General features: G+C 42.3%; 2 protein-coding genes across 2 annotated transcripts; one reads left to right on the top strand and one right to left on the bottom strand.

Annotated features, from left to right (window-relative positions):
• Positions 1–6293: 6293 nt before the first annotated feature.
• fosab (v-fos FBJ murine osteosarcoma viral oncogene homolog Ab) lies at positions 6294–8940 on the bottom strand. The gene is made up of 4 exons (XM_080744296.1): positions 8670–8940; positions 7865–8086; positions 7529–7636; positions 6294–7397 (listed from the first exon to the last, which is right to left on the bottom strand). Exons 1-4 carry the CDS (start codon positions 8802–8804, stop codon positions 6696–6698), a joined length of 1167 nt encoding a protein of 388 aa, XP_080600422.1. The 5' UTR covers positions 8805–8940; the 3' UTR covers positions 6294–6695.
• A 4077-nt stretch (positions 8941–13017) lies between these two features.
• On the top strand, positions 13018–15999 carry LOC308301133 (protein c-Fos-like; the record flags this gene model as incomplete). Its single annotated transcript, XM_080745028.1, has 4 exons — positions 13018–13155; positions 13700–13918; positions 14483–14590; positions 15328–15999. The coding sequence occupies 4 exons, from the start codon at positions 13018–13020 to the stop codon at positions 15997–15999; spliced, it is 1137 nt and encodes a 378-aa protein (XP_080601154.1).
• Positions 16000–16246: the final 247 nt, after the last annotated feature.

The following is a 16246-nucleotide window of genomic DNA, read 5'->3' as shown; positions in this document are numbered from 1 at the left end:
GCTCAAATTTGATATTGCTCCACCAAGGGAAAAAACACCTTTATTATATTATTATTTTGAGTTGTATGCATTGCATTATGTGCAAAATAAGATCAAGCGATGACATCACACTGTGTCACTAATCACTATCACCACACAGGAAAAAAAGGAGATAAATGGCCAGAATGGTTTGGTGGACTTTCTTACTAAGACATTGAAGTTAAGGACCTAAGTAGAAAACAGTTGCCTGAACTTTGAATCAGGAATACATTTTGTGTTCTGAACTAGTAACTCTTGCCCCACATGTCTGGGAATAAGAGTGGGATTATACCATTTATACCATTCACAGGGTTGTGCCTCACAGATGTTAAACAATGGATGCAACAAAACTTTCTCAAGCTAAACTGTAACAAATCAGAAATCATCATATTAATCTGGTATTTGTCATTGCACTTACATCCAACCTTGCCTATGGCTTGGGCTGAAAAGCATCAATATACAATATAATGTAGATGTGCATATTATATATACAAGATAAATAATTTGCCATTCCCAAACAATTTGACTCAGTATTATGATCCCAACCCCATAAGTGCAGAACCTTATAATCAATGCGATATTAAATTACACAATATGTGTGGAGTAAATTTAGATTTCTTTGTTATATTCTGTTGGTGAGGATATTTTTTAACCCATTCAGAACGGGTACACTATATTGTGTATCATTATTTTATGCTTTAACCAGTGAAAAATAGCAGATATACAAGCTCACTGCGTGGCACCGAGTGCCGCGCTGCGAGCTTGTAGATCTGCTATTTTTGAAAAATTGTGAAAATTAGAATTTTGACCCGATTCTATAAGTGTCTTTTGAATCCTTCTAAGATTTTTTGAAAAACCTTCTGGCTAGCCATCGTCAAAGAAAAGGTCCTTTTCACTTGAACTGGAGCTCAGTTGGTCTGTTCTTGAGACACTATGTCAGTGGTGCTCAAACCTTTTCATTTGAAGGACCCCCAAAATGATATGTATTTGGCCACAGACCCGCATCTCAAAATATCTAGTTCCAGGGACCAGCCAGAAGCAAAATTTGAGTTAGAAACGTTCGCTTTGAAAATGCATTATATTCAAAGATTTGCACACATTTTCATGACTTTTTCAAAAATAGCAGATCTGCAAGCTCGCAGAGCTTGTATATCTGCTATTTTTCACTGGCTAAAGCATTCAATAATTCTAGGCCTAAATTTAAAGCCCAAGCTAAATATATTTTTCTGTCAACAGTGAAGGGATTACCCAACAACATGTGACAGTGCTGTCCAGTTTCCAGGGAAACATTGCTGATCCCACAGGACAAGAAGAGGATGCCTGCTGCTGCCAAGTGACCATTACCAAACAGAGAAATCCCTCTTGCATTGTTTCTTATTGCGTCAAATCACCCCTAAGAATAGCATGTCACCCACACTAACATGCTACTGATATCTACCAGTAAGACTCCCTAATCGGGAGATAAGCGACCGTCAGGTCACATGTATGGTGGCGCTATATGGGACAGATCCATGTTGATGACATGAGTGTAGACATAGTGTGTACCGATTTGTGTGATTTTAGGGCAAAATCTGTAGGAGCAGTGTCCAAAAATGTGTTTAGCAAGAATCGGCCTCATGGTGGCGCTAGAAGAGGGCCATGTGAGAAATGAGGGGTGGGGTCTCCGCGTTGCCTTGGCGGACGAATAGGTACCGGCCCCGGCTCTCCCGGACGCTCCTAGCCCGAGTTACGGCATTTTATGTGAGCTGCAGTGGAGGGGGTCCTCCACTGGGGGGCGCCACCACTTTTGCATCCGTTCTGGAGCACCAGGAGTCGGTGGTCCCCGGGAATTCCCCGTGAGCAGCCCCGTTGGGGTGGTCATTTGGTCATTTTTGCACATTTGGTCATTTTTTACATCTGGGGGTCCCCCAGGGACCTGGGGGTCCCTGGAGCTCCGGGGGTCCTGGGAGGTTGTAGTTTGGCAGGCAAGGAGCGTGTGTGTGCAAAATTTGGCATGGATCGGGGCAACGGTTGCGGAGATATGAGCAGGGCAAGAGTGTGACGTGTGAGGTGTGACAGACAGACTGACGGACTTACAGTTTGTGGAGGTTTTGATAGTAAGTGCGACCTGACGGTCGCAATTAGGCTACCCATGCAATTTGCCTTTTACATTTTATTTTAAAGCAAAAACATTTGTGATTGATGTTGTGCTTTTCTTTCAAGATTATGCCATATTTAATGTTCATGAAATTGTTTCCGTTTTCAAATTAATAAATGTTCTCCCCTTCCTTACACTCCAACTGTATTGTGCTGTGCACTTTTATTTATTTTTGTTTAACCTTCAAGCCACTATTATGACAATTATATTTTATAGGGGTGAGGCAATTGGCATGCCAATCTGAATGGAACTGCACTATATCACCTCTGTGATCAACCTCAGTAATGGTGATAAGGTTTACAACCTCTTGACGCATTTTAAATGCTTACGTCAATAGGTGTGTCAAAGATTACTGAATGTAACACTTCCTGAGGAGAGCAGAGAGACCGACAAGCACATTTGTCAGAGAGAATTTCAGGAACCTGTCCACCTCCTAAATTGGAGGTGATTGGCCATAATATCCCATCACAGTCCCTGTATGAAGGATTAATGTGTACATCTGCCTTCTATTAAGTGAAATACTCTGATGGCACTGTAGATGGAATATGAATATACTGTATGCCATGTTTCTTGTGGATGTTAATAGACAAGAACTGGAATAGTCCTTTGAAATATTTTGGGGTAAAAATCTGCTAACACTCCAATATAATTTGTCATTTGCATCAGTAAACGCACACTTGCTGTTTTTGTACAGAAACAGACTTACAGTGTAGTATCACTTTGACAGACAGACATGCACAATGGCGAGACAGGGAGGTATTTATGGATTTCTAAAGCATTCGCATCCTCTCTCTGTCTCTCGTAAGCTAAGTGGTGCCATAAGATGGGTTTTCATGAATATGAAGCTGATCCAAACTGAGCACTTGCTGTCGTAACATGGAGGCGAACTCCAGGCTTTCGTCACCACTGAATTCAAAAATATATCCACTCAGGGTTCTCTTAAATGATCTCCACTCAAGCTTCTCTCGCTAACTCTCTCCCTCCTTCGCTGTTCCCCTCTATTCCTTGCACACCCCCTTGCCTTTCTCCCCCTCCCCTCTCGCCACCCCTGTTTTCCTCCTCTGCCTTTCTCAAGCATACGCTGCCTGCTTCCCCTGGGTTGCAGCACCGACGCAGGTTGGCGCGTCACAGTGTTCTAATTTTACTGCTGTTGATGCTGATGTTAAAAGAAGCAATGGGCACCTGCTATTCCTGCTGCCCACCACCCCCCACCCCCATTTCCCAGGGGCTGGCATAGAGATATTAATAGAGTTTATTAGACACTGCATGATTGCACATAGAAGTGTTGTTGAAGGGAAAAAAAAGGGAGACAGAGGCAAGTACTCAAAATCCAGTGGTTATCATTGGTTATAAAACTAGCAGGTACAAGCCATTTGTTTTCTGTCTAGCACGTGTTGATTGGATTAGGAGGAGAGTTTGAGTTAAAATATGTTAGAGCAGGGGTCTTCAACGTTTTCAGGCCAAGGACCCCTTAGTTGAGAGAGATGAAGCAGGGACCCCCTCAACCTTTTCACAATCATCAGTGTTGGATTCATGTCAATTTGTGTTTTCAGATATTTAACCACTTGAACCGTCGATACATAATAACTTGACCTTTCACTCTGTACTTAGTGTGCTCTTTTTTCCCTTCTACACCAAACCTCTTTGCCGAAAATAGCCGATCTACAAGCTACAAACTTGTAGATCTGCTATTTTCAGCTAAAGTTCTCAGAATATGGACATATATGGTTCAAGTGGTTAATATAAAAAAGGAGGAAAAATTATTCTATCACATAAAGATTTGGAGGACCCCCTGAAGTAACTCTGAAGACCCCCTAGGGATCCTGGACCCCCTGTTGAAGACCCTTGTGTTAGAGGTCTAATCCAGGAAAAAAAGAGATGCTTACAAGATTCTTTACTTTTTGTAAAATATGCTTTAGGATGGACTGTGTGACGATTAGAACCCATATGATTGCTGCAATAATGTGAAAGTGATTGGTGGTTTTTGAGTGTTGTGTAAATGGATGTTGAAACAGCCAGAATGAGGAAATTGCTATGACAGATTTCCGTCCAGGTCCTGCCCTACTAACGCAGATAAAACGTATTTCCTGGGAAGAGTTAATGAGAGTTCAGTTATAGGGACAAAGCCTAGGGGCAAATATCACTGTATGATATGGGTCTTCAACAGTGGGTCCGGGTTACTACAAGCTAGGGGACTGACAAATCTTTTGTACTAGGAACTTCTTTTTAACCGTAACATCTCTATTCTGAGGGAGAACATTCGCTGAGCATATATGCCAATCAGAATTCTATGCTATGTTTACACACCTTGGTTAATATATTTGCAACAGTTCTTACAAATTAATAAAACAAGTATAGATTCACAAATCCAGGTAATTGTCAGAAAATCCTATTTTCACTTTAAAATATGTATCCCAAGATATGAGTGCTATGTTTTATGCTATAATAGCTTAAGACATGTCTATTTGGCCATGTCTTTAGTCAGTTATTAATGTGGATGTTCAAAGTTTCCCGTGGCAGTTTCCTTCATGATGTTTGTAATAGGCAGTCTGCTGTCACACAAGGAAAATCCTTATCACATCTAGATTATTATTGATGGACAAAGATTATGCTATTTTTTGACAACCAAGACACAAGGTGTTTCCCTTGACAGTTAATAGACTTGTGACCCAGGTTTCCTTTATACACAGTTAGCATCAGCCTGATGGAAAAGATTAGAAAAAAGTGTGTTATTGGCTCAGCCGTTTTCTCTTATACCCAAAACAACATTTATGGAAAGTTAAAGCTTGCTATAATTCCACGTTTTATATTAGGCACTTTGAGCTATTGAGCCCAAAGGGGAAAATACAGTATACAGCAGCCACAGATAGGCTACAAGTGGATACAAAAATGTTTATGTAAGACAGAAGGATCAAGCAAAATAACTTATAGTCAACACATCTACAGACATGTTATACATAGAGGTAAGAGGTGTGTGTGCATGAGGGACCCCATGTGCAGGCTACAGCATAATCAGTAAGGCAGGGCTAATAGGCCTATAGTGAATTAAAAGTGGATACTTGAAGTATGCAGAATATTTATATTTATATTGATACAGTGCATATTCATGTTCAAGTGCCATATTGTCCAAGTGCAATAGGCTACAGTAGGCCTAGTACAAATATCGTATAGGTCTACTGGGCAAATAGCCTACTGTATCATAGCTAATAGGCTATAATTTACAGTAGCCTATTATAAACACATTTCACAATTTAGGCTTAAATATGATAGCTTAGCCTACAACATTTTCAAATTCATCATGAGCTGTTAGTAGGCCTACAGGCATTCGATCGATAACCACATAACCATTTGTGCAGGCGTTTCGCATGTGTGTTCTAAACCGAGTGTATGGTTTTAACATTCGGAGCGCTAAATTAATAGCCGGGCCTATAGTTTCTTGAGATTAAAAATAAATTAAAATATCCAACCGTGGCGTGCATAGCCCAATTTAGGTTTGCACGTGAAGGACGTTTTGATCCAGTCGCCCTGATCAACGTACATAAAATCAGTGGTGTAAAAAGAGAGAGCGGGCAGCAACCTAGTGGTGGTGGTAGTAGCAGAAAGAAACGAGATCGAAGACGTAGGCCTAGAGAAAATCTAAATTTGGGCACGGAAGTAAAACGTAATCGCGCTAACGTTGCTGAGTAGCCTACAAATGGAAAAGAACGCAACGCATTGACGTACGGCGCCTGCCTGGCCTGACGTAAATAACCTTGGCAACAGACGGAACAATAAATAGAGCCAATGGAGGTGCGAGGAAAATGTAGACCACTAGTCTTTATGGAGAGTAATTTTAGGCATCCTTTTAATTACCCAATTGAATGCGTTCCAAATGCTATATTCTGCCTTGGTTTCATATCTGCGCAGGCGAGAGCATGGGGGAGGCAGATAAGTGTGTAAGAATGTGTGTGGAGGAGGGAGGGGAGAAAACATATTAGGCAAAGCAGATAATTGAATTTAAACATTACTATTTTTTTTTATTTACAGGTTTTGGAAACAACATTCAATGTTTTCCTTGTTATTCTTTAGGTAAAAAAATAAATTGACATTTAAAAAAATAAATAGTTTTCACAGAAAACTGCATACCATAAACATAGACCACTCAAACCATGGATATAGATAGCTTTTACATCACATTGTACAATACTCTCACACACCATCAACCAGAAATAAATGAATCCAGATAGGCCTATAGTGTAACTATTGCTCTGAACACAGGAACAATACAACAACTTTGTCATCTAGCACCATTAAATCAGATATTAAATAAATCTATTTGTAAACATAAAAACTATTAGGTGTTATTAGTTAAAACATGCATCGACTTGCTAGTTGCTACATATATAATATTCAAAAAGGCAAATTAAATAAACATTTTGCTTCCTGGCTGGTAGTAGTACAAGTCCATTCCATAGCCCTGTGATCTGCACTTCAACCTCTCATACTTGAAGTAAGTGTGCTTTTTTTTATTAGGAAGTGCTATATTGTCGTGGAAGAGTCCTCAAAGGGCTAGCAGGGTGGGTGAGCTGAGGGAGTCGGAGGAATGGTCGCTGCTCCCTCTCCTGTGGGCCACGGCGCAGGGGTCGGCCTCGGGATAGGTGAACGCAAAGGACGTGGTGTACGTGGTGCAGCTCGGGGTGCACGTGACCACGGGCGTGCACAGGGACTCAAAGTCAGTGGTGCCGGCCGTGGTGTAGAGGGGCTCCCAGTCCTGGGCCGTGTACAGGCTGCTGGACAGGTCCACGTCTGGCACCGAGCGCACCGTCTCCAGCTCCACCTTGGTCAGCAGGTCCAGAGACTCCTCCAAGGCCGCGGTGGAATATTCCTCCAGGGTGGCCGTGTCCATAATGTCGGTCAACCTGACCGTGCTGATGTTGTTGGCCGTGGTGGACAGGAGGGGGACGTTGGAGAAGATGGAGTTGGAGGTGAAGACGGACTGGTGGGCCGTGCTGGTGGTGCACGACGACCCCACCGAGACGGGGGAGGTCTGAGGCTGCACGGAGACCTCGGTGGTGCTGGAGCTGCAGGAGTGGGCCGGGGAGACGGAGACTAACATGGCGGGGAAGGTGATGTCCAAGTCTGCGGGGATTTTGCAGATGGGCTTGTGGGCCGCGAGGATGAACTCCAGTCGCTCTTTCTCCTTCAGGAGGTTGGCGATGTCGTTCTGAATGTTGGCCTTCTCATCCTCCAGCTCATCGGTTTCCTGTCAAGACAGAGAAAAAGGAGGACATTAATTTGGCTGTTGGCCAACACTGCCATTGGCAGTTGAAACACATGAAGAATGATGAAGGATGTTGTATTATTTTAGTTACATTATATTTGTAAAATACTTACAGCTTGCAATGTATCTGTAAGCTCTCTCCTCCTGTTGCGGCATTTAGCGGCAGCTTGCTTGTTTCTCTCTCTGCGGACTTTTCTCTTCTCTTCCTCCTCAGTTGAAACCTATACACAAAAAGAGGAAATTATAAGTCTCCATGCTGTCTTCAAGGTATGTAATAATAACTCATGCATAACAATGCAGAGGACTTGTTATTATGCAACAATACTAAGTAAAATCCTGTGTTCATTTATCAAGTTGTAACTCTTGAGAGTACAAATGTGCACTGAATTTAAACAAACACTCAGGATTTTACGGTGTTATTTAAGTCATTAAGATGGCATGATAATTACCTGTTCTGATCTGCCCTTCTTGTTGTGAGCCCTGGATGCAGTGGACTTCATTGCTGATGTGTGGTAAGCTGGGCTGGGCCTGGAGCCGTATGGGTGAACTCTATTGGAAGGGGCAACCGAGTTGAACTGAGGCTGAACCATCCACTGGAGATCTGGACTCGTGGAGATGGCCGTGACAGTGGGAACGAAAGAGGCACTTGATGATGTGAGGTCAGTGAAATCCTGTAAGGAATGAAGGGAGAATCATCAGTACACTGAGCACATAACCTAGAGAGGTAGCAGTATGATACATATTAATGAAGTAGTGCACTAGGCAGTCTATACAAAGAATACGAATGTATAAATATCCCTGTGATGTAAGCCGTGACGCTACACTTGTCTCTGGAGGTTCCGTGTGAATCAATGAGAATTTCCCTGCTCCGGTGCAGAGCAAAGCTATAGGCTACATACAATTATAAAGCTGCTATTACAGTCAATAGATGTTTTGGATGTTGCATAGCTTGCATGCTTGCATCTATGGGATAAGATATATATTCTGAATGTGATTGATTGTTTGATTGATTGATTGATTGATTGATTGATTGATGGAAGACTTTATCAGAGGTTTGCATTGGAAAAGGTATAGTTTCATGACAGTACAGTTCACTGGTACAAGGTCAACTAAAAGGAGACCCTAGTAAGCTTTTCGGCTTATTTACAATGGAAACCTTTATGCATCTCATATAACATTGAATGACAGACGGATAGAACTTGCAGTGTTAAAACACTGCAAGTTCACTCATTATATTTTGAGTAAGAAGCATACCTGAGACTGGGGAGACCCGAGATCAGAGTAAGATCCAGCTGGTGATGGATAGTATCCAGGCAGGTTGTCACCGGCCGGGGAAGCGGTGCTACACCGGGAAGAGTCGCAATCCGTGTTGAAAGCGGTGAACATCATTGTTGTTTACGGAAGCGAAACAAACTCGTAAAAAAAGTTAAATCCCAAAACAACCCAGGAGGTTGAGCTACAGCTGTCAGGAAATCCCTTTTAGATTTGTAAAGTGACTCCCGAGAGGTGAGCTCGTTTCGCTATGTCCTTCCTATTATTCTCTCTAGAGTTGCTGAAAGTTTGACTGTGTCGAGTCTGACAGCTCGCCCAGCCTTTATATCTTGTGGACTGGGGGCCGGGTAATGACGTCTACCAAGGGGGTGTGTCTTTCACCGGTGCCTTCGGCTAAAGAAGCGAAAAACACATTTAAAAAATATAAATAAATGACTAAACTATGAATTGTGTCGTCGCATCACTAAGATATATTATAATTGAATTATTGTATAATTATATGTTTTGTTTGTACACCGAAAGTAAGATTTGTTACCCGAGACCCAGACCCGCCCACAGAGGGGAACCTTCCAGAAGACAGGGGAATCCTTGTCGTCATTTACCATATATGGTGCATCCTGTAAAAAGGGGAGGACCCTGACGGGAATCGCTCCTATGCGCCGTCCGAGGCGACATGATGTAAGACAACAAACATAGAAGCTGTTGTGAAAACTTGGGATAATAAATAAACAACAAAGGGGACACCACATACAATAAAGAAGAACAAAAGGTCATTTGTGTATGCAGACTTGCCTAATTTGGTGTCTTTGGAATCAAAAACTGACTAACTGTCTAATATGTTTAGTTCAGGCTCTGAGGCTCAGTGTGTGTTATTAGCCTACTATGACAGCTGTCAGCTGAAATGAAAGGGATAGTTTAGTTAAAGTAGCCTAATGGATAGGTCTACATGTAGTATAGGCTAAATTAACAGTTTAGTTAGTGAGTTTACAACATTAGCCTACTTAAAGAATCAATAATCTTTGTCCTCCTAGACCCCTTATGTTTGACTGTTTCATACATAGAATTTCTGAAGATGTAGCCTACATGAAACATTGTTGTTTAATTTGGCGTAGCCTATAAAAAGTAGGCCTACATAATATAGCATGCAACATTTTATTTGCAATAACTGAATGCTGCAAAGATAGTGTACATAATCACACAGGAGGAGAGCCTGTCACAACAAGATCCGTCTATCCACCTGACGTGTGTACTTGTGTACTTTGCCCTAGGGCAGGGTTTGTACTCTTGTGTGCATTCTAACAAGAGGTGTGTCTTAAAAATGTAGGCTTCGGCAAACTGGTTAGTCAAGTGTACTTTTCCACAATTGTTTGCTTGCTGCTCTCGGAACAGGTAAGGTCTTCCCCAGGACTGTTTATATTAGACTTGACGTAGATTTGACTTAATGCGTGGAAACCCAGTACTGCCCAAGTCTCAACAGGCTACACAATAGGCCTAATCACTGAGAGAGACAATTAAGTTAAAGCTGCAATGTGTAACTGTATCTTCTCTTCCCAATTAGAACTTTGGTATCCTTGTGTGAGAAATTCTACTTCTCAGTCAAGAAGAAGCATGCAGTTGTGGCCCACAGGCTTGAGCTCCCTGCAGATAGTTACATAGTTGTAACTTGTATTAACCACACAGATTTGTTAAAACAACGTTTATAATTTATGGATCAACTTTGGCTTGTGGGTTTTTAAGCGCTTGATTAGACTTCCACAAAATCCACAAGCCAAAGTTTATTTGACATGATCTGTTATCCCATATGTAGGCCTATGCCTAACTAACACATTCAATAATTCATATTCATTCATATACTGTATATTAAATCATATTTCATAATGAATGATTGAAAGTGTTATTATTAACAGTATGATAAGCCTATAGATTAATTGGATATCTCTATGTAAGTAAGCTTTAAATGTGAGCCTTCCATGTGTGCTAAAACGTTTTGTGAAGTTTAAAATGTAATAATAATAAAGATAGAGGGATTCCTGCGATAAATGTGCCACCTCAGCGATCTGAAAGAACTGTAGAAGAGGGGATCCTAACCACCACGTTCATGTTGTGTTGAACATTCCTCGTTGTCTTGGCAACGCCCCACCCCTTCGCGTCAGTGACGCTCTAAGTTACATAGCACGCTCTGTGCTGTGTTTGCTGCGGAGCAATGGAACTACGCCAAGCCTCTGCGGTGACAGCATGCACTGAGCCAGCCGCTTGTTTCATTCACTGGCAGAAGCTAAAGTTTTGACTATGCAAATGTTTTGAGTTAGATCATCTAGTTAGTGCTTTTGAGGAAATGTGAGATACTTTTTACCCGCATGCAAGAATGATGTCACAGAGTCTAAAAATAAACTCCAAAGGTTTTCCCAGATTCACGCTCGACTTGTCCCAGTGAACACATGATGCACTCATTTGGGCTGAAGAGACGTGGGGTGGTCCCTGTAATTATGTCCCTCACCTTTGAACTACTTTGAGCGGCGCGTCTGAATAAACGACCACCTAATGATGTTCCAGTAACTGGTCTATAGGAGGGGGGGCGTGACTGCCGGGAAGCAGCAGCAGTGGCAACAAGAGCTGCCCCTCTCTGTCGAGGGAGAGAGGAGAGCCCCCTTCAGTCACGGTCCATCACATTCACTGAGAGGAGGATTTGTGAGGTCATCATCATGCACTACAATATGGGAGCTAAATATAGCCTAACTGTAATTTGTCTATCTGAGAAGCCAGACTTGGTGGGAATAGCATTTAACCACTTGAACCCATTACGAAAGTGAAACAATTCTCGTAAAAAAGTAGACCTAAATCCCAAAACAAGGAGGTTGAGCTACAGCTGTCAGGAAATCCCTTTGGTTTTTAAGTAGGCCTAAGTAAGTGATATGAGAGGAGGGGGCAAGTAGGCTACAGAGGCAACTCCTGTTCCGTTTACTTAATTAGCCTACCTGAATATCCATTTAATTAAAGTGCAATCTAACCAAATATAGTCTACCTTTATGGCATCATTTGGTTGCAAAATTGATATATCAATTCAACACTGACATTTTCATGTTATCGTAGCCAAACTGCCATGCAGTGCTATATTTGCCCATCCCCTTTCTATGAAGCTAATGGTGCAGCCATTAACGACAATGGTTATGGCATTCATTTTAGCACATACTTAAGTTAACTTCATTTGCGTTTGAATGGTGGGCCATGCCATGCTGCTGCTGCTGTCTGAACTGTGTGCGGCAGGCGGCAGATCGTTGTGCCCCTGTTAACCGGAAGTGCCATATATGGTCCGGCTAGACTACTTTGTGATTGGCTCCTTTACTACAGCGACAAGTCTTGTTACTGGATTCTCACGATCATATGTGCTTGTGCACAGACAGGTGATAATATCCTAGATGGCATTTTACAGACGAGTGTAGCCTACAGATTATTACGCAAGTAGGCTATAATAAATAGGCTATACATCGACTTAATAAAGAAACCAATTAACAACAATATTATTTTATCATCAACCGTTTCTTCAGCTGATCGGGTAACGCACATTGCACTACACAGACAAATAGCCTATGGAAATTAATTGGGCTACTTTGATTTTAAGTACAGGGCACAGGGGTATGGGTATCCATAGGGGATATGCTTTTTTTCTTATTTTCCCCCTCTTTTTAGGCTTACAGCTCAAGGGAAGGCATATAGGCTATATCAATAAGAAAAGTAATGTTTGTATTCATTATAATTAATATAGCCAAGTATTTACGGTATATATAGGCATATATATTATTTTTCATTATATAATTTAACTATGTTGACACAAAGGGGACGTAATGTAGGCTACACAATGAAGGTGCTGCTGATGTGACGTTGTTCATTCATGGTGGTGGTACTGGGTACATTTTTACATGCATGGGGGGTGGGGGGCCTGGGGGGTAATGCTTATTACATTTTAATCACAATAAAACGAAGAATATTATTTCAAATGTAAAGCCTATACTAATTCCTTTATTTTTAAGATGTGTTTCTCGTTAAATTGGAAAACATGTGCTTGTTGTTCTTTCACCCTCTTACAACAACCCTGTCATTTTCCGAAATGGTTCAGTCTCATCCACACAGATTTCATTCATAAAATTCCATCTCACTATAAAAGGCGGGCCTCTTCACTATCTGTCCAGTTTCCGTTTATAACCTGGCAAGGGGAATAGGCTATAGCAGTGGCCAGTGGGCGATATATGTCTTCGATGTTCCATTGCAAAAACTACTAGCATATAGCCCATACCGTTTAACATAAATTGCAATTTTTGAAGAAAAAAAAAACATGCATCGCGACTCCAGCCCCGACTACGACTCGTCATCCAGCTGTAGCCCAGCATCGCCTGACGGGGACACCCCGGCGTGCAGCCAGCGCTCTCCTGAGTCGCTTTGTAGCGCATCATCAATGGACAGCAGCACCAAGGTAAAAGCTTCCAGTTTATTTGAATGAAAATAGCTGGCCAATTTATTTAACAGAGCATGTCATTTCAATATTAGCCTAGGATATTATACGTTTATTTGAATAATTAATCCCTGCAGTCTATTTGCCAAATTGGATGTATAAGGATATGAGTCCACCATATGCGATAATATGCTTGATGATTGTCACTCTATAGCCTAATATTCAAACATGTTTTGAGATGCATGTCTTGGTGATGACCTTTCAGTAGGATGGTGATGAAATGCTGTAGCCCGATGGTGGTCGTGGTGGTGGTGGTGATGATGATGATGATGATGATGATGATGATGATGGTGATGATGATGATGATGATCACGATGACGAAGAGGAATGTTAAAAAAGGCTATTTTCATTCACTGTATGCTAATCGACCCCCCCCCCCCTTTTTTTTTTTTTTTTTTTGCCACCGATTGATTTTTCATATAAAAACTAACGTGGATGGAGTAGAGGCTATACCGTTGATCACGGACGTATATGTCCTGCGTGAATGTGTGTGGTGGTTTTACAGGATACTGAAACAAGTACTCCAGACTCCTTTGTTCCCACTGTGACTGCAATTTCCACCTCCCCGGATCTGAAGTGGATGGTGCAGCCGACAGTCCTAACAACATCTGTCTCCCCCTCCCTCGGCCACGCAAAGCCTAAACCACACGTCGCAGTGAAACAGTCCCCAGCAGCAGGCGCAAATAAGGCACAATCCGCCAGCCGGAAAGGACAGAAAGAGAAGGTATTATATTATGCAGAGATGGATGGCCATTCCCTTACCTTGATGCCTATATAGCCTGTCTTGCCTATAGCCTGTTTTGAAAGGGCGAACATACAAACATGCACGTTCATTTAACTGGCAAGGTATAGACCGTGCCAGTGCAGCATTTTCAAGCATGCACTGAACGATTTGGTGATGATGATGAGCTGGGATTGATTGATTGAATATTTTATTAGACAGAAATGTAAAACAAGCACAGACAGTAAAAACATGTAGTCTAAAGGGATTACACCAAAAAAAGGTCCATTTCCATTCAGGGAGATTTTTTAAAATGTTATATTTAAATATAAAATATTTTATTAGAGGTTTGCATAGGAAAAGGTACAGGACAATACAGTTCACAGGTACAAGGTCAAATAAAAGTGTAAAAACCACAAGAAAGCTTTTGGCTTTTTTAAATTGGGGTCCCCTCCCTGCAATGAATGAGGGAAGATTGTTCTCTCGGACTCCGGATTCGTAAAGCCAAATGCAGATGTGGCAAGAATCTGGAGAATACGAATTCAAATGGGGTTCTTTTGTTTTCAGCCTCCCAAGGTGGATGACGAAAAGAGGAAGATCAGAAGGGAGAGAAACAAAATTGCTGCAGCAAAGTGTCGTAACAGACGGAGGGAGCTTACAGACACCTTACAAGCTGTAAGTACCAGTATATCGTCACTGTCGGGCAGAAACCTTGTATCTCCAAGTTTCAAATTTGTAAATTTCTTCGCAAAGTAAAGCACTGCTTCATCATACAAGGCCGTCGCACAAAAGTAGTGAAAACAGCCGATCTACAAGCACACAACGCCTCGAACCACGAGGCATTGTGTGCTTGTAGATCGGCTGTTTTCACTAGTTTAAATCATTTTAAAAGTGATAAATGCAAAACAAACGGTTTTGGATATACAAGTTTTCCACCGGACCCAATGTTTTATGAAAACATTGGGCCTACTTAGATGCGCGTGGAAACGTGTTCATACATCAACATTCTCCACATAAGAGCATAGCTGTCATGTATTATTTATGTGAGGTGATTGGAGGACTGGAGCAGGCAGCATGGCATGCCATGACATGCATGGGGACAGAGTAGCCGGTGGTTCGCAAACATTTTCATGTCAAGGACCCTTTTGGCCATGGACCCCCATTTGAAAATATCATGAGAGAAGAGTCATAAGAGATCTGTGTACATGCTTTCAAGATTTTTCTAAATCTTTTGAAAATAGCAGATCTAAAAGCTCACAAGGTGTCACATCGCAAGGCATTGTGAGCTTGTAGATCGTATATTTCTAAATAGCTGAGGTATAAACCCTGGACCCCACTTTGAAAACCACATCAAGCAGCCTTCTATCTATGCCTCCTTATCGTGTCTGTTTTCTTTTTGTCCTGCACCTCAGGAAACCGACGAGCTGGAAGAAGAAAAAGCAGCCTTGCAGAGTGAGATAGATGAGCTCTTGAAAGAGAAAGAGAGACTTGAGCAGATTTTAGCTGCCCACACGCCGGCCTGCAAATTAGCTGATGAAGAAGAATGCGATGAAGATGACGTTTGTGCAATGCTCCAGAGCCCTCCGGCCTCCCCACAGCTCCTCTCCATGTTCGAGAACAGCAAATCACCCGAGAGCAACGCAGCAATGGCCCCGGATATGGACAATGTCGTCCCGTGCTTCTCCCCAGCAGCCATCTTGGGGAACTCCAACATCCTCCTTTGTTCGAGTGCAGAAGAGGAGACCCTGGCAGACTTGAGAGGAGACGACCTGGACGACTTGGTCCCCAGCCTAGAGATGGCGGTGGCTCCTGACACGGCGGCATCGGTCCCTGACATAGACCTCGGCGGGCCGTTTTGCCTGTCGGATTGGGAAACCCTGTACAGGTCGGTGGCCAACGACCTGGAGTCTCTGAGCACACCGGTCATGTCTTCCAGCCCCACATGTAGCAGTTACCGCACCGTGTTCTCCTTCAACCACCCTGAGCTTGATTACATGGCTGAGGGTTGTGAGAGCCTCAAGGGCCTCAGTCCTTCTGCGGTCATGAAAGATAGTCTTAATTCTCCGACACTTCTGGCCTTGTGAAAGTGAAGCTGTTGTTATGCAATTGATTGGACTGGACATACTGTACAGTGCTGATGCGAACCAGCCAACAAAGCTATATGGTCTCTCCCCAATAATGTTTTGTAATGTTTTGATGTTGTGTAAAAGTTTAACTTCAAGGGTTATGACATGTTTTCTGTAACAGTTGCAGAGTTGAATTCTTCCACGCCTATACTGCAAAAACCTACAAGTGCTGCAGTTTTCAAACATTTTCAGAATTGCGAAACAT

The sequence above is a fragment of the Nannobrachium achirus genome (genome assembly GCF_963921795.1).
Source record: "Nannobrachium achirus genome assembly, chromosome: 16".
Taxonomy (NCBI): Eukaryota; Metazoa; Chordata; class Actinopteri; order Myctophiformes; family Myctophidae; genus Nannobrachium; species Nannobrachium achirus.
This window is presented reverse-complemented; position numbering and strand designations above follow the sequence as displayed.

Bases quoted from the DNA above. Each gene is read 5' to 3' on its own strand.
- fosab (XM_080744296.1), bottom strand. From the start codon at position 8,804: ATGATGTTCACCGCTTTCAACACGGATTGCGACTCTTCCCGGTGTAGC. The intron at 7,637-7,864 runs GTAATTATCATG...TTTTGTGTATAG, and splicing joins AGAAGGGCAGATCAGAACAG to GTTTCAACTGAGGAGGAAGA. The intron at 7,398-7,528 runs GTAAGTATTTTA...CTGTCTTGACAG, and splicing joins TTACAGATACATTGCAAGCT to GAAACCGATGAGCTGGAGGA.